Source organism: Pristiophorus japonicus, chromosome 14 (assembly GCF_044704955.1).
Source record: "Pristiophorus japonicus isolate sPriJap1 chromosome 14, sPriJap1.hap1, whole genome shotgun sequence".
NCBI lineage: Eukaryota > Metazoa > Chordata > Chondrichthyes > Pristiophoridae > Pristiophorus > Pristiophorus japonicus.
Window position 1 is genome coordinate 25,643,091 of NC_091990.1, and position 19,184 is coordinate 25,662,274.

Consider the following 19,184-nt stretch of genomic DNA (forward strand, 5'->3'; position numbering starts at 1 on the left):
TGTGAGGTTATCCACTTTGGTGGTAAAAACAGAGAGACAGACTATTGTCTGAATGGTGACAGATTAGGAAAAGGGAAGGTGCAACGAGACCTGGGTGTCATGGTACATCAGTCATTGAAGGTTAGCATGCAGGTACAGCAGGCGGTTAAGAAAGCAAATGGCATGTTGGCCTTCATAGCGAGGGGATTTGAATACAGGGGCAGGGAGGTGTTGCTACAGTTGTACAGGGCCTTGGTGAGGCCACACCTGGAGTATTGTGTACAGTTTTGGTCTCCTAACTTGAGGAAGGACATTCTTGCTATTGAGGGAGTGCAGCGAAGATTCACCAGACTGATTCCCGGGATGGCGGGACTGACCTATCAAGAAAGACTGGATCAACTGGGCTTGTATTCACTGGAGTTCAGAAGAATGAGAGGGGACCTCATGGAAACGTTTAAAATTCTGACGGGTTTAGACAGGTTAGATGCAGGAAGAATGTTCCCAATGTTGGGGAAGTCCAGAACCAGGGGTCACAGTCTGAGGATAAGGGGTAAGCCATTTAGGACCGAGATGAGGAGAAACTTCTTCACCCAGAGAGTGATGAACCTGTGGAATTCTCTACCACAGAAAGTAGTTGAGGCCAATTCACTAAATATATTCAAAAGGGAGTTAGATGAAGTCCTTACTACTCGGGGGATCAAGGGTTATGGCGAGAAAGCAGGAAGGGGGTACTGAAGTTTCATGTTCAGCCATGAACTCATTGAATGGCAGTGCAGGCTAGAAGGGCTGAATGGCCTGCTCCTGCACCTATTTTCTATGTTTCTATGTTTCTACGTAGGTTCCTTGTAGTCAGAATCAGGTGAATTTATAATGGGGAACAAAGAAATGGCAGACCAACTAAACAAATACTTTGGTTCTGTCTTCACGAAGGAAGACACAAATAATGTTCCGGAAATGCTCGGGGACCAAGGGTCTAGTGAGAAGGAGGAACTGAAGGAAATCCTTATTAGTCTGGAAATTGTGTTATGGAAATTGATGGGATTGAAGGCTGATAAATCCCCAGGGCCTGATAGTCTGCATCGCAGAGTACTTAAGGAAGTGGCCCTAGAAATAGCGGATGCATTGGTGATCATTTTCCAACAGTCTATCGACTCTGGATCAGTTCCTATGGACTGGAGGGTAGCTAATGTAACATCACTTTAAAAAAAAAGGAGGGAGCGAGAAAACGGGTAATTATAGACCGGTTAGCCGGACATCAGTGATGGGGAAAATGTTGGAATCAATTATTATAGATGAAATAGCAGCACATTTGGAAAGCAGTGACAGGATCGGTCCAAGTCGGCATGGATTTATGAAAGGGAAATCATGCTTGACGAATCTTCTAGAATTTTTTGAGGATGTAACTAGTAGAGTGGACAAGGGAGAACCAGTGGATGTGGTATATTTGGATTTTCAAAAGTCAATCTCCCACACAAGAGATTGGTGTGCAAAATTAAAGAACATGGTATTGGGGATAATATATTGACGTGGATAGAGAACTGGTTGGCAGACAGGAAGCAGAGAGTCGGGATAAATGGGTCTTTTTCAGAATGGCAGGCAGTGACTAGTGGGGTGCCGCAGGGCTCAGTGTGGGGACCCCACCTATTTACAATATACATCAATGATTTAGATGAAGGAATTGAGAGTAATATCTCCAAGTTTGCAAATGACACAAAGCTGGGTGGTGGTCTGAACTGTGAGGAGGATGCTAAGTGGCTGCAGGGTGACTTAGACAGGTTAGATGAGTGGGCAAATGCATGGCAGATGCAGTATAATGTGGATAAATGTGAGGTTATCCACTTTGGTGGCAAAAACATGAAGGCAGAATATAATTTGAATGGCAGCAGTTTAGAAAAGGGGAGGTGCAATGAGACCTGGGTGTCATGGTACATCAGTCATTGAAAGTTGGTATGCAGGTACAGCAGGCGGTGAAGAAGGCAAATGGCATGTTGGCCTTCATAGCTAGGGGATTTGAGTATAGGAGCAGGGAGGTCTTGCTGCAGTTTTGGTCTTCTAATCTGAGGAAGGACGTTCTTGCTATTGAGGGAGTGCAGCGAAGGTTCACCAGACTGATTCCCGGGATGGCAGGACTGACATATGAGGAGAGACTGGATAGACTGGGCCTGTATTCACTGGAGTTTAGAAGAATGAGAGGGGATCTCATAGAAACATATCAAGTTCTGACAGGACTGGACAGATTAGATGCAGGAAGAATGTTCCTGATGTTGGGGGAGTCCAGAACCAGGGGTCACAGTCTAAGGATAAGGGGTAAACCATTTAGGACAGAGATGAGGAGAAACTTCTTCATTCAGAGAGTTGTTAATCTGTGGAATTCTCTTCCGCAGGGAGTTGTTGATGCCAGTTCATTAGATATATTCAAGAGGGAGTTGGATATGGCCCTTATGGCTAAATGGATCAAGGGGTATGCAGAGAAAGCAGGAAAGGATTACTGAGGTGAATGATCAGCTATGATCTTATTGAGTGGTGGTGCAGACTCGAGGAGCCGAATGGCCTACTCCTGCACCTATTTTCTATGTTTCTATGACACGGGCAACAGCGTTTACAAGTTTACAGAGTGTAGAATTTGGGAGGCCGATCAGAAGTATGTTGAAATAGTCAAGTCTAGAGGTAATAAAGGCATGGATGAGGGTTTCAGCAGCAGATGAGCTGAGACAGGGATGGAATCAGGCGGTCTTAGTTATGTTGTGGATATGTGGTTGGAAACTCACCTTGGGGTCAAATATGACACAAGACAGTTATCAGGGAGGCAGATGGAGTCACTGGCTAGGGAACAGAGTTTGTAACTGGAACCGAAAATAATGGCTTTGGTCTTTCCAATATTTAGTTGGAGGAAATTTCTGCTTATCCAATACTGGATGTCAGACAGTCTGACAATTTAGAGACTGTGGAAGGGTTGAGAGAGATGGTGGTGAGGTAAAGCTGGTTGTCATCAACGTACACGTGGAAACTGACGCTATATTTTTGGATGATGTCGCCGAGGAGCAGCATGTAAATGAGAAATAGGAGGGGGCTAAGGATAGATCCTTGGGGGACACCAGAGGTAACAATGCAGGGGCGGAAAGAGAAGCCGTTGCAGGTGATTCTCTGGCTACGATGGGATAGATAAGAATGGAACCAGGCGAGTGCAGTCCCACCCAGCTGGATTACAATGGAAAGGCATTGGTGGAGGATCGTGTGGTTAACCATGTCAAAGGCTGCAGACAGGTAATAAAGTTGAGGAGGGATAGTTTACTTTTGTCGCAGTCAAATAGGATATAATTTGTGACTTTGATAAGAGCTGTTTCGGTACAGTGGCAGGGGTGGAAACCTAATTGGATGGATTGAAACATGGAGCATCCGGGAAAGATGGGCATGGATTTGGGAGGTGACAACATGCTCACGACTTTGGAGAGGAAAAGAAGGTAGAAGATTGGGTGGTAGTATGCAAGGACAGAGGAGTCAAAGGTTGGTGTTTCGAGGAGAGGAGTGATAACAGCAGATTTGAAGGAAAGGGGCAGGATATCGATACCTAATCAGAGCAGGGAATCAATAACAAATCAGAGCATGATATCGATATCTAATCAGAGCAGGTTAGGTTATCGATATCTAATCGGAGCAGGGTATCGATATCTAATCAGAACAGTTTCCCAGTCACTCTCCTCGGTTATCCCCATTTCCCTCCGTGTTTTTGTCCTTTCCGTTTCCATTTGATTGTTGTTGTTGTCCTGTTTCTCTTCCCTCCCTCTGCTCCTATCTCTCTCTGTATCTAATTTGTTATTCTTTTCTCCTCCTGCTATGATACTCGATGTTCACCCTCCCACATATACAGTTGACGGTCACATCGACTTTCTGGAAGTTGAGAGAACCGACCGTGTGTTTGGGACACTCAGTAACAAGCAGTGAAGCTCTATTTAAAGCTGTTTCCCCCCCCCGGGTCGTTACTCTTTCTATTAATATCAGGATTGCTGCAGCACGATTCAGACTCGAACCAGCTCGCTGAAAGCTGCACCCTGCTCACAACCCCGCCGATTGTGTCTCAGTCTCCAGTGTGGCCGGGGTTATTTTGGAGCCTTGAATGGAGCCTTTGGAGCAGTGGTTGAGAATGTGAGCACTGTGTCCCCTCGTTAACTACAACAGCTTATCTGCAAGATATCGAGTAACAAGTTGCCGTGGTGAGTCAATCACAGTGCGCGATGCAGGACCAGTGACGAGTGGGAACTGAAGTATTGGGTTCTGTCAGGATTGCGCCTGGTACCTTGTGTCGATTTTAAAATGGCCTGTCTGGATTTATACGTTATACCCCTTGATATACATCCCGACATTCTGTTTGCTATTACAGCCTGGAAACATTGCGCTGAAACCTGTCCACTAAAACCCCAAGATTCCTCTCCTGCTCTGATACCTCCAATCCATTCCCATTTAGCACATAATCCACACCCACCTTCCCTCTGACAAATCTCGTCACCATTCCGTTTCCTGTATTAAACTCCATCTGCCATTCCTCCATCACTGATCAAGCTTGTCCAGATACTTTCGAACTTATTGCCGTTTCTTCATTTGCCACTGCTCCCAATTTGTAATCGTCTACAATGTTTTTAAATGTATTCATTCACGGGATGTGGGCGTCGCTGGCAAAGCCAGCATTTATTGCCCATTCTTAATTAGGTCACTTTGGACACAGTTCCTTCCTCTAAATCATGTATAAAAGTTCTAAACGCCTCGGCCCCATCACTGAACCCTGCAGCACTCGACTGTTAACTGACTGTCAACAAAATACCTACCCATAGCTTTAAACTATACCAATTCGGACATTTATCTCTCTTTTGTGAACCACTATTGAAAAAAACTTTACAAATTTCTTTACTGTGGGAGCAACTTCTCCATGAAGATGGGCCTTCAACGCTTTGAATTTCAGCCTTATAGAATGTCAACTCAACTATCTTCACATTACATTGGTAAATTAAGCCAGTCTGTTCTCCTCATTTTTGTTTTGCAACCGAATTTTCACTTTGGTGAAGTTAAATCTACTGTTTTTTTAAAAACGTAATTTTCGCAATCGATCTACTCATAGTTTATCTATCTTATCGTAACCAGAGAATCACCTGTAACGGCTTCTCATCCTGCCCCCGCATCGTTACCTCTGGTGTCCCTCAAGCATCTATCCTTGGCCCCCTCCTATTTCTCATCTAAATCTTTCCCCATGGCGATATCATCTGGAAACACAGCATCAGTTTCCACATGTACGCTGATGACACCCAGCTCTACCTCACTATCACATCTCTCAACCCCTCCACAGTCTCTAAATAGTCAGACTGCTTGTCCGGTATCCCGTTCTGGATGAGCAGAAATTTTCATTAATTGAATATTGGAAAGATCGAAACCATTGTTTTTGGTCCCCGCCACGATCTCTGTTCCCTAGACACTGACTCCATCCCTCTCCCCAATTCCTGTCTGAGGCTAAACCACACTGTTTGCAACCTTGGTGTCATATTTGACCCTGAAAAGAGCTTTCGACCACATATCTGTAGCATAACCAAGACCGCCTATTTCCACCTCCATAACATCACCTGTCTCCGCTCTTGCCTCAGCTCATCCGCTGCTGAAGCCCTCATCCGTGACTTTACCTCTCGACTTGACTATTCCAACGCACGCCTGGCTGGCCTCCCACATTCTACCCTATGTAAACTAGAGGTGATCCAAAACTGGGCTGCCTGTGTCCTAACTCGCATCAAGTCCCGCTCACCCATCAACACTATGCTTGCTGACTTACATTGGCTTCCGGTTAAACAGCACCTCAATTTCAAAACTCTCAACCTTATTTTCAAATCCCTCCATGGTCTTGCCCCTCCCTATCTCTGTAATCTCCTTCAGCCCCACAACCCCCCCCCCCCCAGATGTCTGTGCTCCTCTAATTCTCCCCTCCTGAGCATCCCTGATTGTAATCGCTCAACCATTGGTGGCTGTGCCTTTTGTTGCCTACACCCGAAGCTCTGGAACTCCCTGCCTAAACCTCTCCTCCTCTCTTTCCTTCTTCAAGATACACCTTGAAACATACCTCTTTGACCAAGCTATTGTTTACCTGCGCTAATATCTACTTATGCGGCTCGGTGACAATTTTTTATCACATAAGTGCCTTGGGACGTTTCACTATGTTAAAGGCACTATATAAATACAAGTTGTTGTTGTTGTAAGTAGTGCTGAGAACAGTCCATTATCTTGTGATCTCTGGGGTAGATGTTGATATTCACCTGGCTGGCTGGGTGGGGGTTGATCTGGCCGAGTGGATTCCTCCCGCCCCTTATATAGAACCCTATAGACTTATAACCCGTTCATTTCAATGGGATGAGAATCGGACGGGTTCTACAACGGGCGTGCGCTTTGCTTCCCCCAGATTACTGCTCAGCCGGTGAAAACCAACATTTGCCCCACTGTCTCTCTGCTCCCTTTCTGGCTCCCCCTGTGTCCCTTTCTCTCTCTGTTTCTTACTTCCTCTCTCTATGTGTTTGTTTGTTTGTTTCTCTCTCTCCCCTCCCTCTCTTTTTTTACTCTGCGTGCTTCTCTCTCGGGCCCCCGAAGACACACCTTTGCTGCTCAATGATTGACAGGTGTAACAGCCAATGGGGGCTCGCCGCCGCCTACCTGTGAGTGACGGAACTGGGCGGAAACGGCTGAAGTTTGGTGAAAGTCTCGGTGAGTTTGGACCTTTCCACCAAGGTTTGCTCTTGCCGCGGTGTCTGGTCCGGATCCAGGAGGAGATGGAACCGATCAACACCTGGAGTCCACGCAGGGTCTCGGTGTGGTTACAAGGTGAGAGATCCCAGGGGGAGGAAGGAATGAGGAAGTGAGAGAGCACTTCTCCTTTAAAGAACCGAACGTGTTGCGTCGTGTCTTGTTAACCTTTGAGATCTATCTCGAGATCGGTGCTCCTGCAGGAACACTGATAAAGAAATCTGTTTATAATCGTTAGATTGTGTAACTCCCTCCCCACACAAACAGTCTGTAAACTGAGCCTTTTTTTTATTTAGCAAACCTTCAAGGGTAAAGTGCTGCTGTTGTTTGTAGTTACATTTATAGATGTTTATAGCAATAGAACAACAAGCGGCCAATTCCCGCTCTGGGGAAATTGTCCACCTTGGCCAGGACTGAGATCTCCATGTTGTTCCAGCGGCTCTTCGTCCCGCCAGCTTTGGGCTTCAATGGGCAAACAGACCCTGTCACATCACAAGAGAATAGGCAATGGTGCGTGTTGGGCGGCGTGCCACGGTAGTTAACCCACGGTAGTTAAGTTAGTTCCAGTCCCAGACCAGATCTTTCTTACTTTTGTTTTGCATTCACCCCAGGGGTTGGAATGAAGAATCAAAGGACGTGTAACAAGGGCTCATTATCTCCGAGCTTGAGCACTGACACCCCAACCATACGTTGGGATCCGACCTTCATCAACATTCTAATAGCAGTTTTGCCATTTATTTATTGTTCATCACATAACAAAACATCCCCAGGTGTTTTACAGGAGCACTGGCTCGGAATCTATGGATTGGTGGATCAGACTGATGTTTCCTGGTGTTCTGCGTCTGATGTATGTGTCAAGAGGGGATGTGGAGTAAAAAAAGAAAGACTTGGATTTACACAGCGCCTTTCAGGAACACCGGATGCCTCAAAGCACTTTCCAGCCAATGAAGTACTTTTAGAGTGTAGTCACTGTTGTAATGCCGAGTACAAGCCAAGGCATGGGTTGGAGGGAAAGTTAGGAAGGAAAATGAATCCTGGGCAGGTACTGGAGCCTGGACACCAATTGGCATTTATAATCTGGGTGTAGGTTGCCTTGTTGGACAGAGAATGGGATATGGTCATTTTGACACTGTTGTGGCACCAATGACAGAAAATGTGGTTCTCGTATTGGACTGTAAAGCCACCTAAGAACTCATGCTAAGAGTGGTAGCAAGTCTTCCTTGATCCTGAGGGACTGCCTATGATGATGCTGATGGCACCAATGGCTTTTATTATGTCAGAGTTTTGAAATCAGAGTACACTCACCAGAAATCCATTTAGGTCTATCCAATGAAACGTTAAGGATAGAATATTGTTCTTTGACTATTGAGAAGTTCCATGCATGGTCTGTAAGAGGTTGTCTTCAATTCTGTGCAAGAAACTAGGCATATTCTCTGGGGTGAAATGTGGCCTTCACTTAGCCCTATAAATTAATCAATTTATCTGGTACAATTATACATCAGATCCAAGAAAAAAACCTTTGGATCTGAGTCATGATGGAGTTGTTCAGTTTATTACAAATTTTTGGTGTTAAGTTCTATTAGTGCAAAGCCCGATAGCAGATTCAACAGAGCTGACATCGTACCTTTGCGATGACCTAATAACTTTTTCCATGCTCTGGGATATTGTGTTGTCTCAGCAACAGCATAATTAAGAGACAATGACATGTCATCTGAGGCAAAAAGCAATGTTGTTTTCTTCAGGCCCCTCCAGTGGACACCCTAATTGATACAGTTGAACAAAGTGACTCCTGCTTTCAGTGTTATGGTATCTGGAACTCTTTCTGCATAAGACAACAATTATAAGAGACCATTCTTTATGTACTATGGGGTATTTCATATATATCCAAACTGCTTCAAACGCTTGGTAAGATAACTAAGCCCAAGCAATAACTGTAATCGCACCTTTAATATAGCCAAATGTACCCACTCCAGGAGTAAATTCAAATTTACTTCAAATCCATCCAATACATTCGAATGAGTTATTGCTGTTTGCACAGAACTTATGCAAATCAAACCTTCTGAGATGGTTTGCATTAACCCTGCTCCATCTGTCAGTTTTACATTGTCACTTATGTGGTTCACACAAAAGATGGTCCATTTTATTGAGGGGACAGTGCAGTGAACTGTCTGTCAATGTTTGAGGATCTGGGGTGATGTAGATTGTGATCAAATCAATCGCAGGCGGGCGTTCCACCTGTGGTTAGAACTACCCACAAAACCAAATGTGAATCAGATTGCAGTGCAATGTATTGATGAGATCCCAACTGGAGCACTCTGCAGTTTTGGGTCACCTAATCATAGGAAGGAAATTATTGGCCTTGAGAGCAGGTGGGTGGTGGTGGTGATGGGGAGGCAACATAAACAAGTGCAAGTATCAGGAGGAAGAATTGAGATGTTTTTTTTGGAAAATAAGAAATTTTGAAGTGATCTAAACAAAGTTTTCAAAATAATGTAAGAAATGAGCAAAGTTGATCCTGGCAAATTGGTCATTATGGCGAAGGGTTCAAATACCAAGAAGCACAGGTTAAAATATAGGAAGAAAGAAGGTTCGATGAAACTTTTTTACCAAAGACAATTAGAATTGTGGGATAAACTATGAGAGAAGGCAACTGAAGTGGGCCAGTGTAACTGGGCTAAGGAAAGAAATTGGATGTGTTTCTGGAGAGAGATGGGATTGAAGAGCCTTGTGAGATCTATCACAAAGGGACAAACTTGTTGGGCCCAACAGCCTCCTCCTGCTTCTAAAAATACTTTCATAAGAACATAAGAAATAGGAGTAGGAGTAGGCCATACAGCCCCTCGAGCCTGCACCGCCATTTAATAAGATCATGGCTGATCTGATCATGGACTCCGCTCCACTTCCCTGCCCGCTTCCCCAAAACCCCTTATCCCCTTATCGTTTAAGAAACTGTCTATTTCTGTCTTAAGTTTATTTAATGCCCCAACTTTCACAGCTCTCTGAGACAGTGAATGCCGCAGATTCACAACCCTCTGAGAGAAGAAATTTCTTCTCATCTCAGTTCTAAATGTGCGGCCCCTTATTCTAAGATCATGCCCTCTAGTTCTAGTCTCTCCCATCAGTGGAAACATCCTCTCTGCAAGCACCTTGTCAAGCCCCCTCATAATCTTATACGTTTCTATAAGATCACCTCTCATTCTTCTGAATTCCAATGAGGCCCAACCTACTCAACCTTTCCTCATATGTCAAACCCCTCATCCCTGGGATCAACCTAGTGAACCTTCTCTGAACTGCCTCCAAAGCAAGCATATCCTTAACTGCACACAGTATTCCAGGTGTGGCCTCACCAATACCCTGTACAGCTGTAACAAGACTTCCCTGCTTTTATACTCCATCCCTTTGCAATAAAGGCCAAGATTCCATTGGCCTTCCTGATCACTTGCTGTATCTGCATACTATCCTTCTGTGTTTCATGCACAAGTAGCCCCAGGCCCTGCTGTACTTGTATTTTCATCTTCCTAAAGACCCTATATGTATCTGCTCCAGGGATTCTGTAAAGTTCACTGTGCCAATCAGTGCAGAATTTGCTTTCTTCAGCATTAAAAGATATTGTTTTTCTCTTTTTCCTCTTAACTCTCCATGTTGTCCACAATCCCTGGATGATAAAACATGCAGGTGACATGCTATCCAGCTTTTCTATATAACGTAAGAATTAGGAGCAGGAGTGGGCCATTTGGCCCCTCGAGCCTGCACGCCATTCAATGAGATCATGGCTGATTTTCTACCTCAACTGCACTTTCCTGCACTATCCCCACTATCTCTTGATTCTCTTAATATCTACAAATCTATCAATCTTGGTCTTGAATATGCTCAAAGACTGAGCCTCCACAGCCCTCTGGGGTAGAGAATTCTAGAGATTCACCATCCTCTGTGAGTGAAGAAGTTTCTCCTCATCTCAGTCCTAAATAGCCAACCCCTTATTCTGAGACTGTGACCCCAGGTTCTAGACTCCTCAGCCAGAGAAAACAACCTCCCTGCATCTACCCTATTCAACCCTGTAAGAATGTTGTATATTTCAATGAGATCACACCTTATTCTTCTAAACGTGAGAGAATATGGGCCTAATCTACTCAATCTCACCTCATAGAACAATACCCCCCATCTCAGGAATCAGTCTGGTGAACCTCAATGGTAAGTATATCCTTCATTCATTCATGACAATGTCTGGCCTCCATTCTGCACCATGCTAATATGTCTAAGGTGAGGAACTCACTGCATATTGTGATGGGGATCTAAGTCCTCCTGTTCTATACCATATAACGCTGGAATCCAAAGCATTGTTACTTCATTCTTCAAGCACTTGGATACAGTCACCCCTGTGGCAGCGACAGTACAAGTGGATGCAACACTCTGGTGAAAGATCTTCTCTTTCTTATAGTCTCCCTATAGTTGTCGATGTATCACCCGTATCCTCAGCAACTTAAGGAGAAAGCAAAAACTCACGGGAAGTTTGTTAGAGGCCAAGCGTCCATTCGACAATAGGCCTGCTTATTATTACACAGTTTGGTGAGGGTGTCTCTGGTAACCCCCTTAGAGTCCTGAGAAGTTCTGGCTGTATTTCATTTAAAGGAATTCCACACAAATTGTCTGTACAGTCCTTTCCCTCTCCAGGAGACACCATTAACCATCTGAAGTGGAAAGATTAAAACTCAATGACTCGACATGGGTTCGGGGGAGGGACAGATTTTGCTTTAAATTGTTTATTATGAATGGGGATAGAGGAGCCTACTTATCCAGAAGATTTTATGAATTTCAGGAAGGTAAGCAAAGGATGTGCTCTGAATATCTGAAAGTATTAAGTTGTAGATATTCCGGGTGTCAGGCAGAAAGGCACTTTAGTGAGCATTCTGGCATGAAGTCCTTCCGTTTACTCCTCATCCACTATGTCTGCAATTTCCCGCTAGTGGTAAATTAAACCATCCAATTGTATCTTAGCTGAAGATGTAATTTGGTTGAACTATGCACATTAGCCTTCTGTTATGACTTGGGATTTTTCCAAGACTTTTATTCTTGTGTAAACGGATCGTCAACAGTTTCTGCAAACAGACTTCGTCCCTTAACAACTCAAACCGGTTTCTCTCACTCCCTGCTGCACTGGGTATAGTTCAGGTCTCACTGTAAATGTGCTGGAGAGAACATAGGAGTCACGTAGAATGTGGAAAATATTCACTGTGCTGGGCTGGTTTGTACAGGTTAGACCACAGATCAGATTTATTTACAATTTAAAATGATTCATAGAAGCAGACACCAAACCAAAATACTGTACAGCAAGCTGGTAACTTGCAATAAGTACATTTGAGTGACGGTATCCCACAGTGCCTTTGGAAAGACTTGGGGCCTTGACATTTCAGAGGGATTGCTCTGATATCCCACTGGTGGGAGCCCATCAAATCCTCAGAGAAGTGGGGTAAATGGTTGATCTTTAGCCATTCACACCGTTACTTTGGAGGTTCCTTTAATTTCCTGCTGAAGTTACAGGGGGAATTGCGGAGAACCCTCTGGCAGCCTGTGAGCTGGTTATCCATGGACTGGCTCCCTGTTTTTAGGCAGTTAAATCTGTTTTCTGCAGGCTTGTAGATTCAGGTGATGGGAAGCATATTTAACCGCTCATCGATTGCCTGGCTCACAGAATCTAAGTTAAAAGCAGATCAGTACAACAAGGCCTTGTGTCCCCTCTAACACATGGAACAGCCTGATCAACAGAACTACTAATGGATATTCGGCTGCCATTTCTACACTGGATCCCTTGTTGAAGAAGCAGTCTCTTTGAAGATTGTTGTTATATTTTGGGGTTATTTCTATCTTCTTACTCTAGACTTCTTTGACTCTTGTATCTTGGATCACTCTTTTAGGCATATCCTAACTTCCTTTACCTTCAGGAGTTTCTATCCCAGCCTTGGGTTAACTTTCAGTTCATGTGCTCAGGATAATGAAACAGAAAGCTTGGTTAGTTCATTACTTTTAGCTGCTGGACTTACTCTATACCTTCAAAGGATTTCTTGTCTTCAGTGAATGAATAGAACATCACCCCTTCAGACTCTGTTTTAAGTTCAAAGCTATTAAGTGAACGTATTTAACAAAAGATAAACAAGTAACTGCCCAATAACATAGTTAAATATTTACAGTAGAAATTCTTCCATCTAATTCCACAAGTGGAAAAACAAAAGGATCATAACTGCTCGCTCTAAACTAACCCTTTGTTTTATATAATGCAGTGTTTCCTTTCTTACCATGTGTACCTGTAAAAACTTAAACTATCAGGTAAAGATCATTTCTCTATCTTTTCCTCTTAATCTCTCTTCCATCCTTTTCATTTCCAATTGTTTCCTCCTCGAGATTTCAATCTGACTTTCTATTTCAAACAGAATAACTCCTTTTTTATATCCTAGATAGTAGTTACTAGGACTTCCAGGATTTTGGATCTCTAAACCATCAAATTTTAAAATGACCTGTCAGTCATACACAAGCCACACAGCATTGCTTGTTTGAATCATTCTCTCTCAAGCCTGTAACTGATAAAACGTGCAGCATTGTACTGACATAAACTTGGTATAAGAATTTGAACTGTAGTTGTGCTTTTACTGCTCGTGTACTATGATTGAAATTAAAGGAACACCCAAAAAATAAACAAAACTAGACAAAAATATACTGATTTTTGTCACAATTGTAAAGCAAATCATAATAGCCATAGCACCGTGGTGAATAATTTGATGATAGTTGTGATCTGTCCTTGGGACGACGAGGGACTGCCTATGATGATGATGATAACGATCCTCAGGAGTTTCCTACATTTTCAGTGCACATCTTGGCATGTGATAATTACTCTGCCCCATCACACCAAGATGTTGGGATGTTAATGAGATAAACTTCCCAATACCATTGTACCAGTTGATACCCTATTTCACAATAATTAAAGTACACGAGCTAACCTCTCTAAACATGAGACATTAGCTGGCTGTGATTCAGATATGCAAAGGTCAATTTTCCTCATGCACATTCCCATCCATTCTGGAATACGCCCAGGATTTTGCTCAGTAACCGAGTGCACTTTTGGAAAATCAGCTCCGAGCAGCTGTTTCATTTTCAGTTCGACACTTGGAATGCATCTTAGAGCTGGGTTACCACCACTTTTAAAAGGCACACGTACGAGATCTACACAGAGGCTCTGTTTTGACAGTGTTGTGTAACGTTGGTGGGAGAGTGAGCGGACGAGAAACAGATTGCGGCATATCCCTGAAATAGAATGGCCAACCACAGTGGAAGAGGAAAAGAATAAGCTCCTGGCCAGGGTTAAAGAATAGGGACTGTTGAAAAGCCTGGGCCATCATCAGTTGAAACAAAAGTTAATTGAGTATTCCACAGCTCCCATGACTATAGAAAGATAAATAAATGAGCTCAAAACAGTGTTGAGTGAAAATAGAACACAACATAAATGAAGCTCAGAAAAAGTCCACAGAGCAAATTTCTTTCCCAGTCTGACATACATGACTCACTGATGGGAAGGATTTAATCTTACTTGCACATGCTCAGGCTGGTAAGTGAGAATAATATTTGCCTGTTTAACTGATAAATTCTTTCCTAGCCTCCTCCGGCACTGCCAATAGTATTTAATTAAGCCTTGTAGATTCTCTGGTGTCAATCACGTGATGTAATGCCCTGTGCTCCCGATCAGTGACTGTGCCACTAGTATATTAAACATTAGTTCCCTGTTTTTTGAACAGTCTGATTGTAAAAGTGTCTGCAGTTTAAACACAGTCTGGAGTCTTGTATCGTAAATTTTCTCGTGTGTCACCTTGGCTCAGTTGGATGCACTCTCAACTCTGACTCATAATTTAGGCCGACAGCTTTTGATGGGAGATAAACTGAAGTCCTGCCTGCTCAGGTGGATGTTAAAGATTCCATGGTACTATTCAAAGAAGACCAGGGGGAGTTGTCCTGTCCAACATTCTTCCCTCAACCAACATCCCTTAACCAGCCAAAACTATGCAGTTGACCAGCACAGAGCCCTGATTAGCATCTCACTACTTGTCCAGCAAGGACCACCGAGAGCTGAGTGGGAAGATTCTAGCCCCCAGGGGCAGAACTACCCATCCAGATACTATTGGGGAACCAGGCTGGCTTGTAGTACCCTGGAGTACTTGTCTAGATTACAGAGTCTGCCACCCTGGCTTGACTTGGTTCTGAACTTCCATTGCCAGATATATCTTCTTAGAACCACCACAACCCAAAAGAGATCCTACTCATCCCTTCCCCACCCCCCCCCCCCGCCCCACCAAGTTAATAGCTGTACAATTTCACCACAACACTTGATCCCCCAAAGTACAGAATCATTAAAATACCCATATGGTGATTGGATTGGCCACTAGTTGGCCAACAGCTAACTTATGGGCATGGGTTTGAGACCTGCTATATGGACTGTAGATACGAGGAGGTCATCATAAGTGATGTAGGGAGCAGTACAATGCACCTTAAAATCTGTGAGTGCACTACCAGTATGTCCCTGATTGCAGCCGGGACACACACCACATCCCATCAGGTGGTTTCACCAGTTGGAGGTGTGGAGCTTCAACAGCACCTGGTTGTTTCGTGCAACCCAATCATGCTGGGCCCCAGGCTATTTCTAAGTGCCATGGGATGTTTTATTACAGTAAAGGGACTTTATAAATGCAAGTTCTTATTGTTGTATGTTGGTATATCCAGGCTCCAGGGAATGGCTTCCAGCTGCTGTCTTGTCAGGTCTGAGTTTTCTAGTCAGCTGCAATGATAATGTTCCATCAGCATGATGCAAGGACCTACAGGGCAGCATGCAATATGCTAGTAAACCAAAACACAACTGCAAGTGAAGTGGCAATACAGATAGGGTATTAACGCTGCCTGTCCCTTGCCAGGTTTACTAGTGCTTATTTCACTCCTTCATGAGATTAAATCATTGGAGAGAGTGTCCACGATGGCATAAGATGAGCAGGATGGGCTGGCATACACTGCGAGGGGTGGGTGAGGGCGAGTTGTCTATCACTACGAGGGGCGGGTGTGCGTGGGCTGTCAGCACTGCACGGGGTGGGTGGGCTGTTGGCACTGAGAGCGGACTGTCATCTATGGTGAGGGGTGGGCGAGGGTGAGCTGTCGTGTGTGTGAGATTAGCTCACCCAGGACAGAGCAGAGACTGAACTGTCTGGCTCAGTAACTCACCTGGCTGCATCCTTGCCCATTGTGTAGTCAGGGGAAGCTGATTGTCTGTTTTTGATCTGTAAAATCAGGCCTTGTTAGTCAGCACTCCCTGATCCAGACTCTGCCTGTTGCTCTGTTCCCTAGGACTGGAAAGCAGTGTGCAGAAATATCCATTTGATCAATGGCAGGTGAATGGGGAGCAACTTCTGCGACTATCACAGCAGGACCTGGAGGAGCTGGGCGTGAAGCGGATAGGACACCAGGAGCTGATTCTGGAGGCAGTGGAGCTGCTGTGTGCATTGGTAAGGAAGGGGCATTCACTTTGCATGTATAATAACACTGGAGGGAGGCTGTGGAATGACTCCATTCATTTTACAGCCTGGGACTCTGACGTTTTGATGGGAATGTTAGATTATTCATGTCAGTCAGTTACTGAATTCCTCAAGTTGCTTAGATTTAACACTGGGAATGATAAGCCAGTGCCCGACCAGCAATACCTCCTGACAGTGCTACACTATCATGTTTGTTTATATTACAACAGTTCTATTGAGCTGGTCTCCTCCTTTTCAATAATTTAGCTAAATGCTGCAGAAGAACCATTTATAAGTGACTGTTGGTGTAAATATTCTGGAGTGTTTTAGTTATTGGTTGATATCATTTGTTTCAGGATTTGGTCTACATTCTACTTGAGTATAATACAACATTGAAACCCTCATCCTGCCTTTGTCACTTCCAGACTCGATTTGGCCCAGTTACCCCAACCTGCCCAACAATTGTCTTCTTTCGCAATTTAATGTTGTGTGTGAAAGACCTTGCTAAAATCTAGATCTTAAATCTGTTGAGTGACCTTGTCAACTAACTTGGTTATGTCCTCAAGGAACTCTAATAAATTTGTCAAACGAGATCTACCTACTGTAAAACTATGCTGACCTTCTTATACTATGTTTCTCCCAATACCTCTTCCAGGATGTTTTTAAAATGTAAATAAACCTATAATTTAGTGCTAAAACTATCGATTCCATTTTGTGAGGCTTTCTATTGACTGAGGTTTGCTGTACTTTGGTGAAACAGTTCCCCTCTCCAAAACAAACCTGTTACAAACTGAAACTAACTGTGCAGATAACACCAGAGTGGAGAGGGGCTGGGTTGTATTGTGGGTTGAACACTGTCTGTATGTCTACTGGATCTGGGTTTGAATGCAGCCCAGAGGCTGCTATGAGAAATCAATTATCGACAGTCTCAACAGGGTAGCTTGTGGCTTATGGTTTCACTGTATAAAGCTGTCCTCAAATTGGCAGTCTCGCTGACCTGATATCCTAGCTTCCATCACCAGACCTGTTCTCTTGGAATCATGTTGATCCTAAAGAGAAGCCATTTTCTCCGGCAACTCAAAGATGATCATCACTAGTTGGTATACTCGCTCCAGAAATGAGAGAACTGCTACAGCTACCGTGGTCCCGATCTATCATTCTGTCCCAGATAATGAAGTGTTGGAATTAAGTTTGTCAAAACTGACATAACAATTAGTGATTGAACAACCAAAATGCATTGGACTGGTTTGGATCTGTTCATTTTCAGTCAGTTTTCATTATTTCTGGTCTGCTACCATCAGCAGCCACGAGAATATGGAATGTAGAATCTCAAATGAAGGGCTGCAGTAGACTCTTTGTATATCTGTTTCAGCGACTCCTTGGTAGCTGTTTACAGGTTGCCCAGTGTCAATGTTACTTGTTTTACAGTTCAGGTAATGTGTATGGTTTAGTACTGTGAAGCTCACTTTCTGTTCATCATTCCAGTGTATTGTAGTCTGGTACAAGGATTTGCAGCTACTATAAGTACAATAAATGCTGTGGTTTGTACATTACTGTTGCAGATCTGAATTAGTCCTTGGTCTGTATATGGCCCTTTGTTCCTAGCCATTGAGTGTGCTACTCATTGTTTGAGTTTCTTTCTGAATGATCTTGTCTTCACTTTCAGACCTATGACCTAGAGACTGAGAATCTGAAGATTCTAATGGAAAAGCTGAGAGCAGTCTCTGGAACCCTTCAGTCCTTTATCGTCAGTCGGAGGAAGGTTAGCCCAGGACCACAGAGATCTTCTGGAGACCTTCTCGTCTCTGTCATAGACCTTCTTCAAACCACTAAAGCTATCTTTTCCTGGCTAAACAGGTACTTGGACAAACTAATACTGCGGATTATTCCTATCGGTTACAAAGGTCTCTCATGAAATTGCTAGCCTTCCTCCTAATCATTCTTGAGGTCATTAACTGTCAGACATTAAGAGGCCGAAATTTCCCCATGCTCGTTTGGGGGCGTAAACTACCAGGCCCGGGACTTTTACTGCCTCTTTACTGCTTTACGCCCCTCAAACTATGTGGAGCGCTGTCTTAGAGACTCTGTCTCGTAGGAGGGGCGCTCCCAGGGTGTCAGCACAGCGCTGAGATCAGTGCCGCGCTGAAATAGTTTTTGCCTGGGGGGGTGGGATGCTACCAGCTCCCGTAAATTGTGCAGGAACTAACAGAGGCACGAATGCAGTAATGCCGTGCCCCGCTGATAGTGCCCCAGGCCGCTGCATCTCTGGTGATGTCATCATCGCAGTGCGCGGCAGCCCCTTTCCGCCCCGATGCGGAATTTGGCCAGCGCACCCTGAGGCCGCCGCGGGTGATGTCTGCGCCAGCCTCGCGGGTCGCGAACCGGGCCGCACACTCATTGCGGGGCAAAAGTGAATGGGGAGATGTGCTGCATCGTGATTTCTTTTTCACGACTCCCTGGTCAGGCCACTGTCCAGCAATGTCTGTTTTGGAGCCGGGCTGCGGCTACGGCAACCCTCATCCCTGATGGCCCAGTGGAGGCCATCAAAAGGCCTGCAGAGCTTGCAGCGCCCCTCCCCTTTAACGGAAGGGGAGGGGCATTAAAACACATCAGTGCTATGTGACGTGGCAAGCTCCAGTCCCAATTTCGCTTCCGGGGCAGCATTTCTGTGCCGGGCACATCTTGTCTGGCCCCAGGGTGACAGCCAATTTCATCCCCTAGGTGTCCTTAATGTAGAGAAGATGCTATGAAGAAGGAACAGAGTGGATGTTGAACCTTAGTGGGAGGATCAGGAGAGGTGGTCCAAAACATTGGTGGAAGAAATAGCTTTTAAGAAAGTTTTTAAAAGCCGTGAGGGGGCGGGGGAGGTGGAGGGGGTTGCGGTGGGGACAGAGAGAT

The 19,184-nt window shown here is 44.5% G+C and overlaps 1 protein-coding gene across 4 annotated transcripts in view; it reads left to right on the forward strand.

Annotated features, from left to right (window-relative positions):
- LOC139279788 (connector enhancer of kinase suppressor of ras 1-like) overlaps positions 1–19,184 on the forward strand; it is a 157,422-nt gene that overhangs the window by 55,072 nt on the left and 83,166 nt on the right. For 2 of the 4 annotated variants that reach the window (XM_070899003.1, XM_070899005.1), the window contains exons 2-5: positions 3,848–4,190; positions 6,595–6,825; positions 16,120–16,277; positions 17,953–18,143. In XM_070899003.1, the coding sequence (XP_070755104.1) occupies positions 6,636–6,825; positions 16,120–16,277; positions 17,953–18,143 (539 nt within the window). In that variant the 5' untranslated portion in view covers positions 3,848–4,190; positions 6,595–6,635. The remainder of the gene's footprint in view (positions 1–3,847; positions 4,191–6,594; positions 6,826–16,119; positions 16,278–17,952; positions 18,144–19,184) is intronic. The other 2 variants (XM_070899004.1, XM_070899006.1) reach the window with 2 other exon arrangements.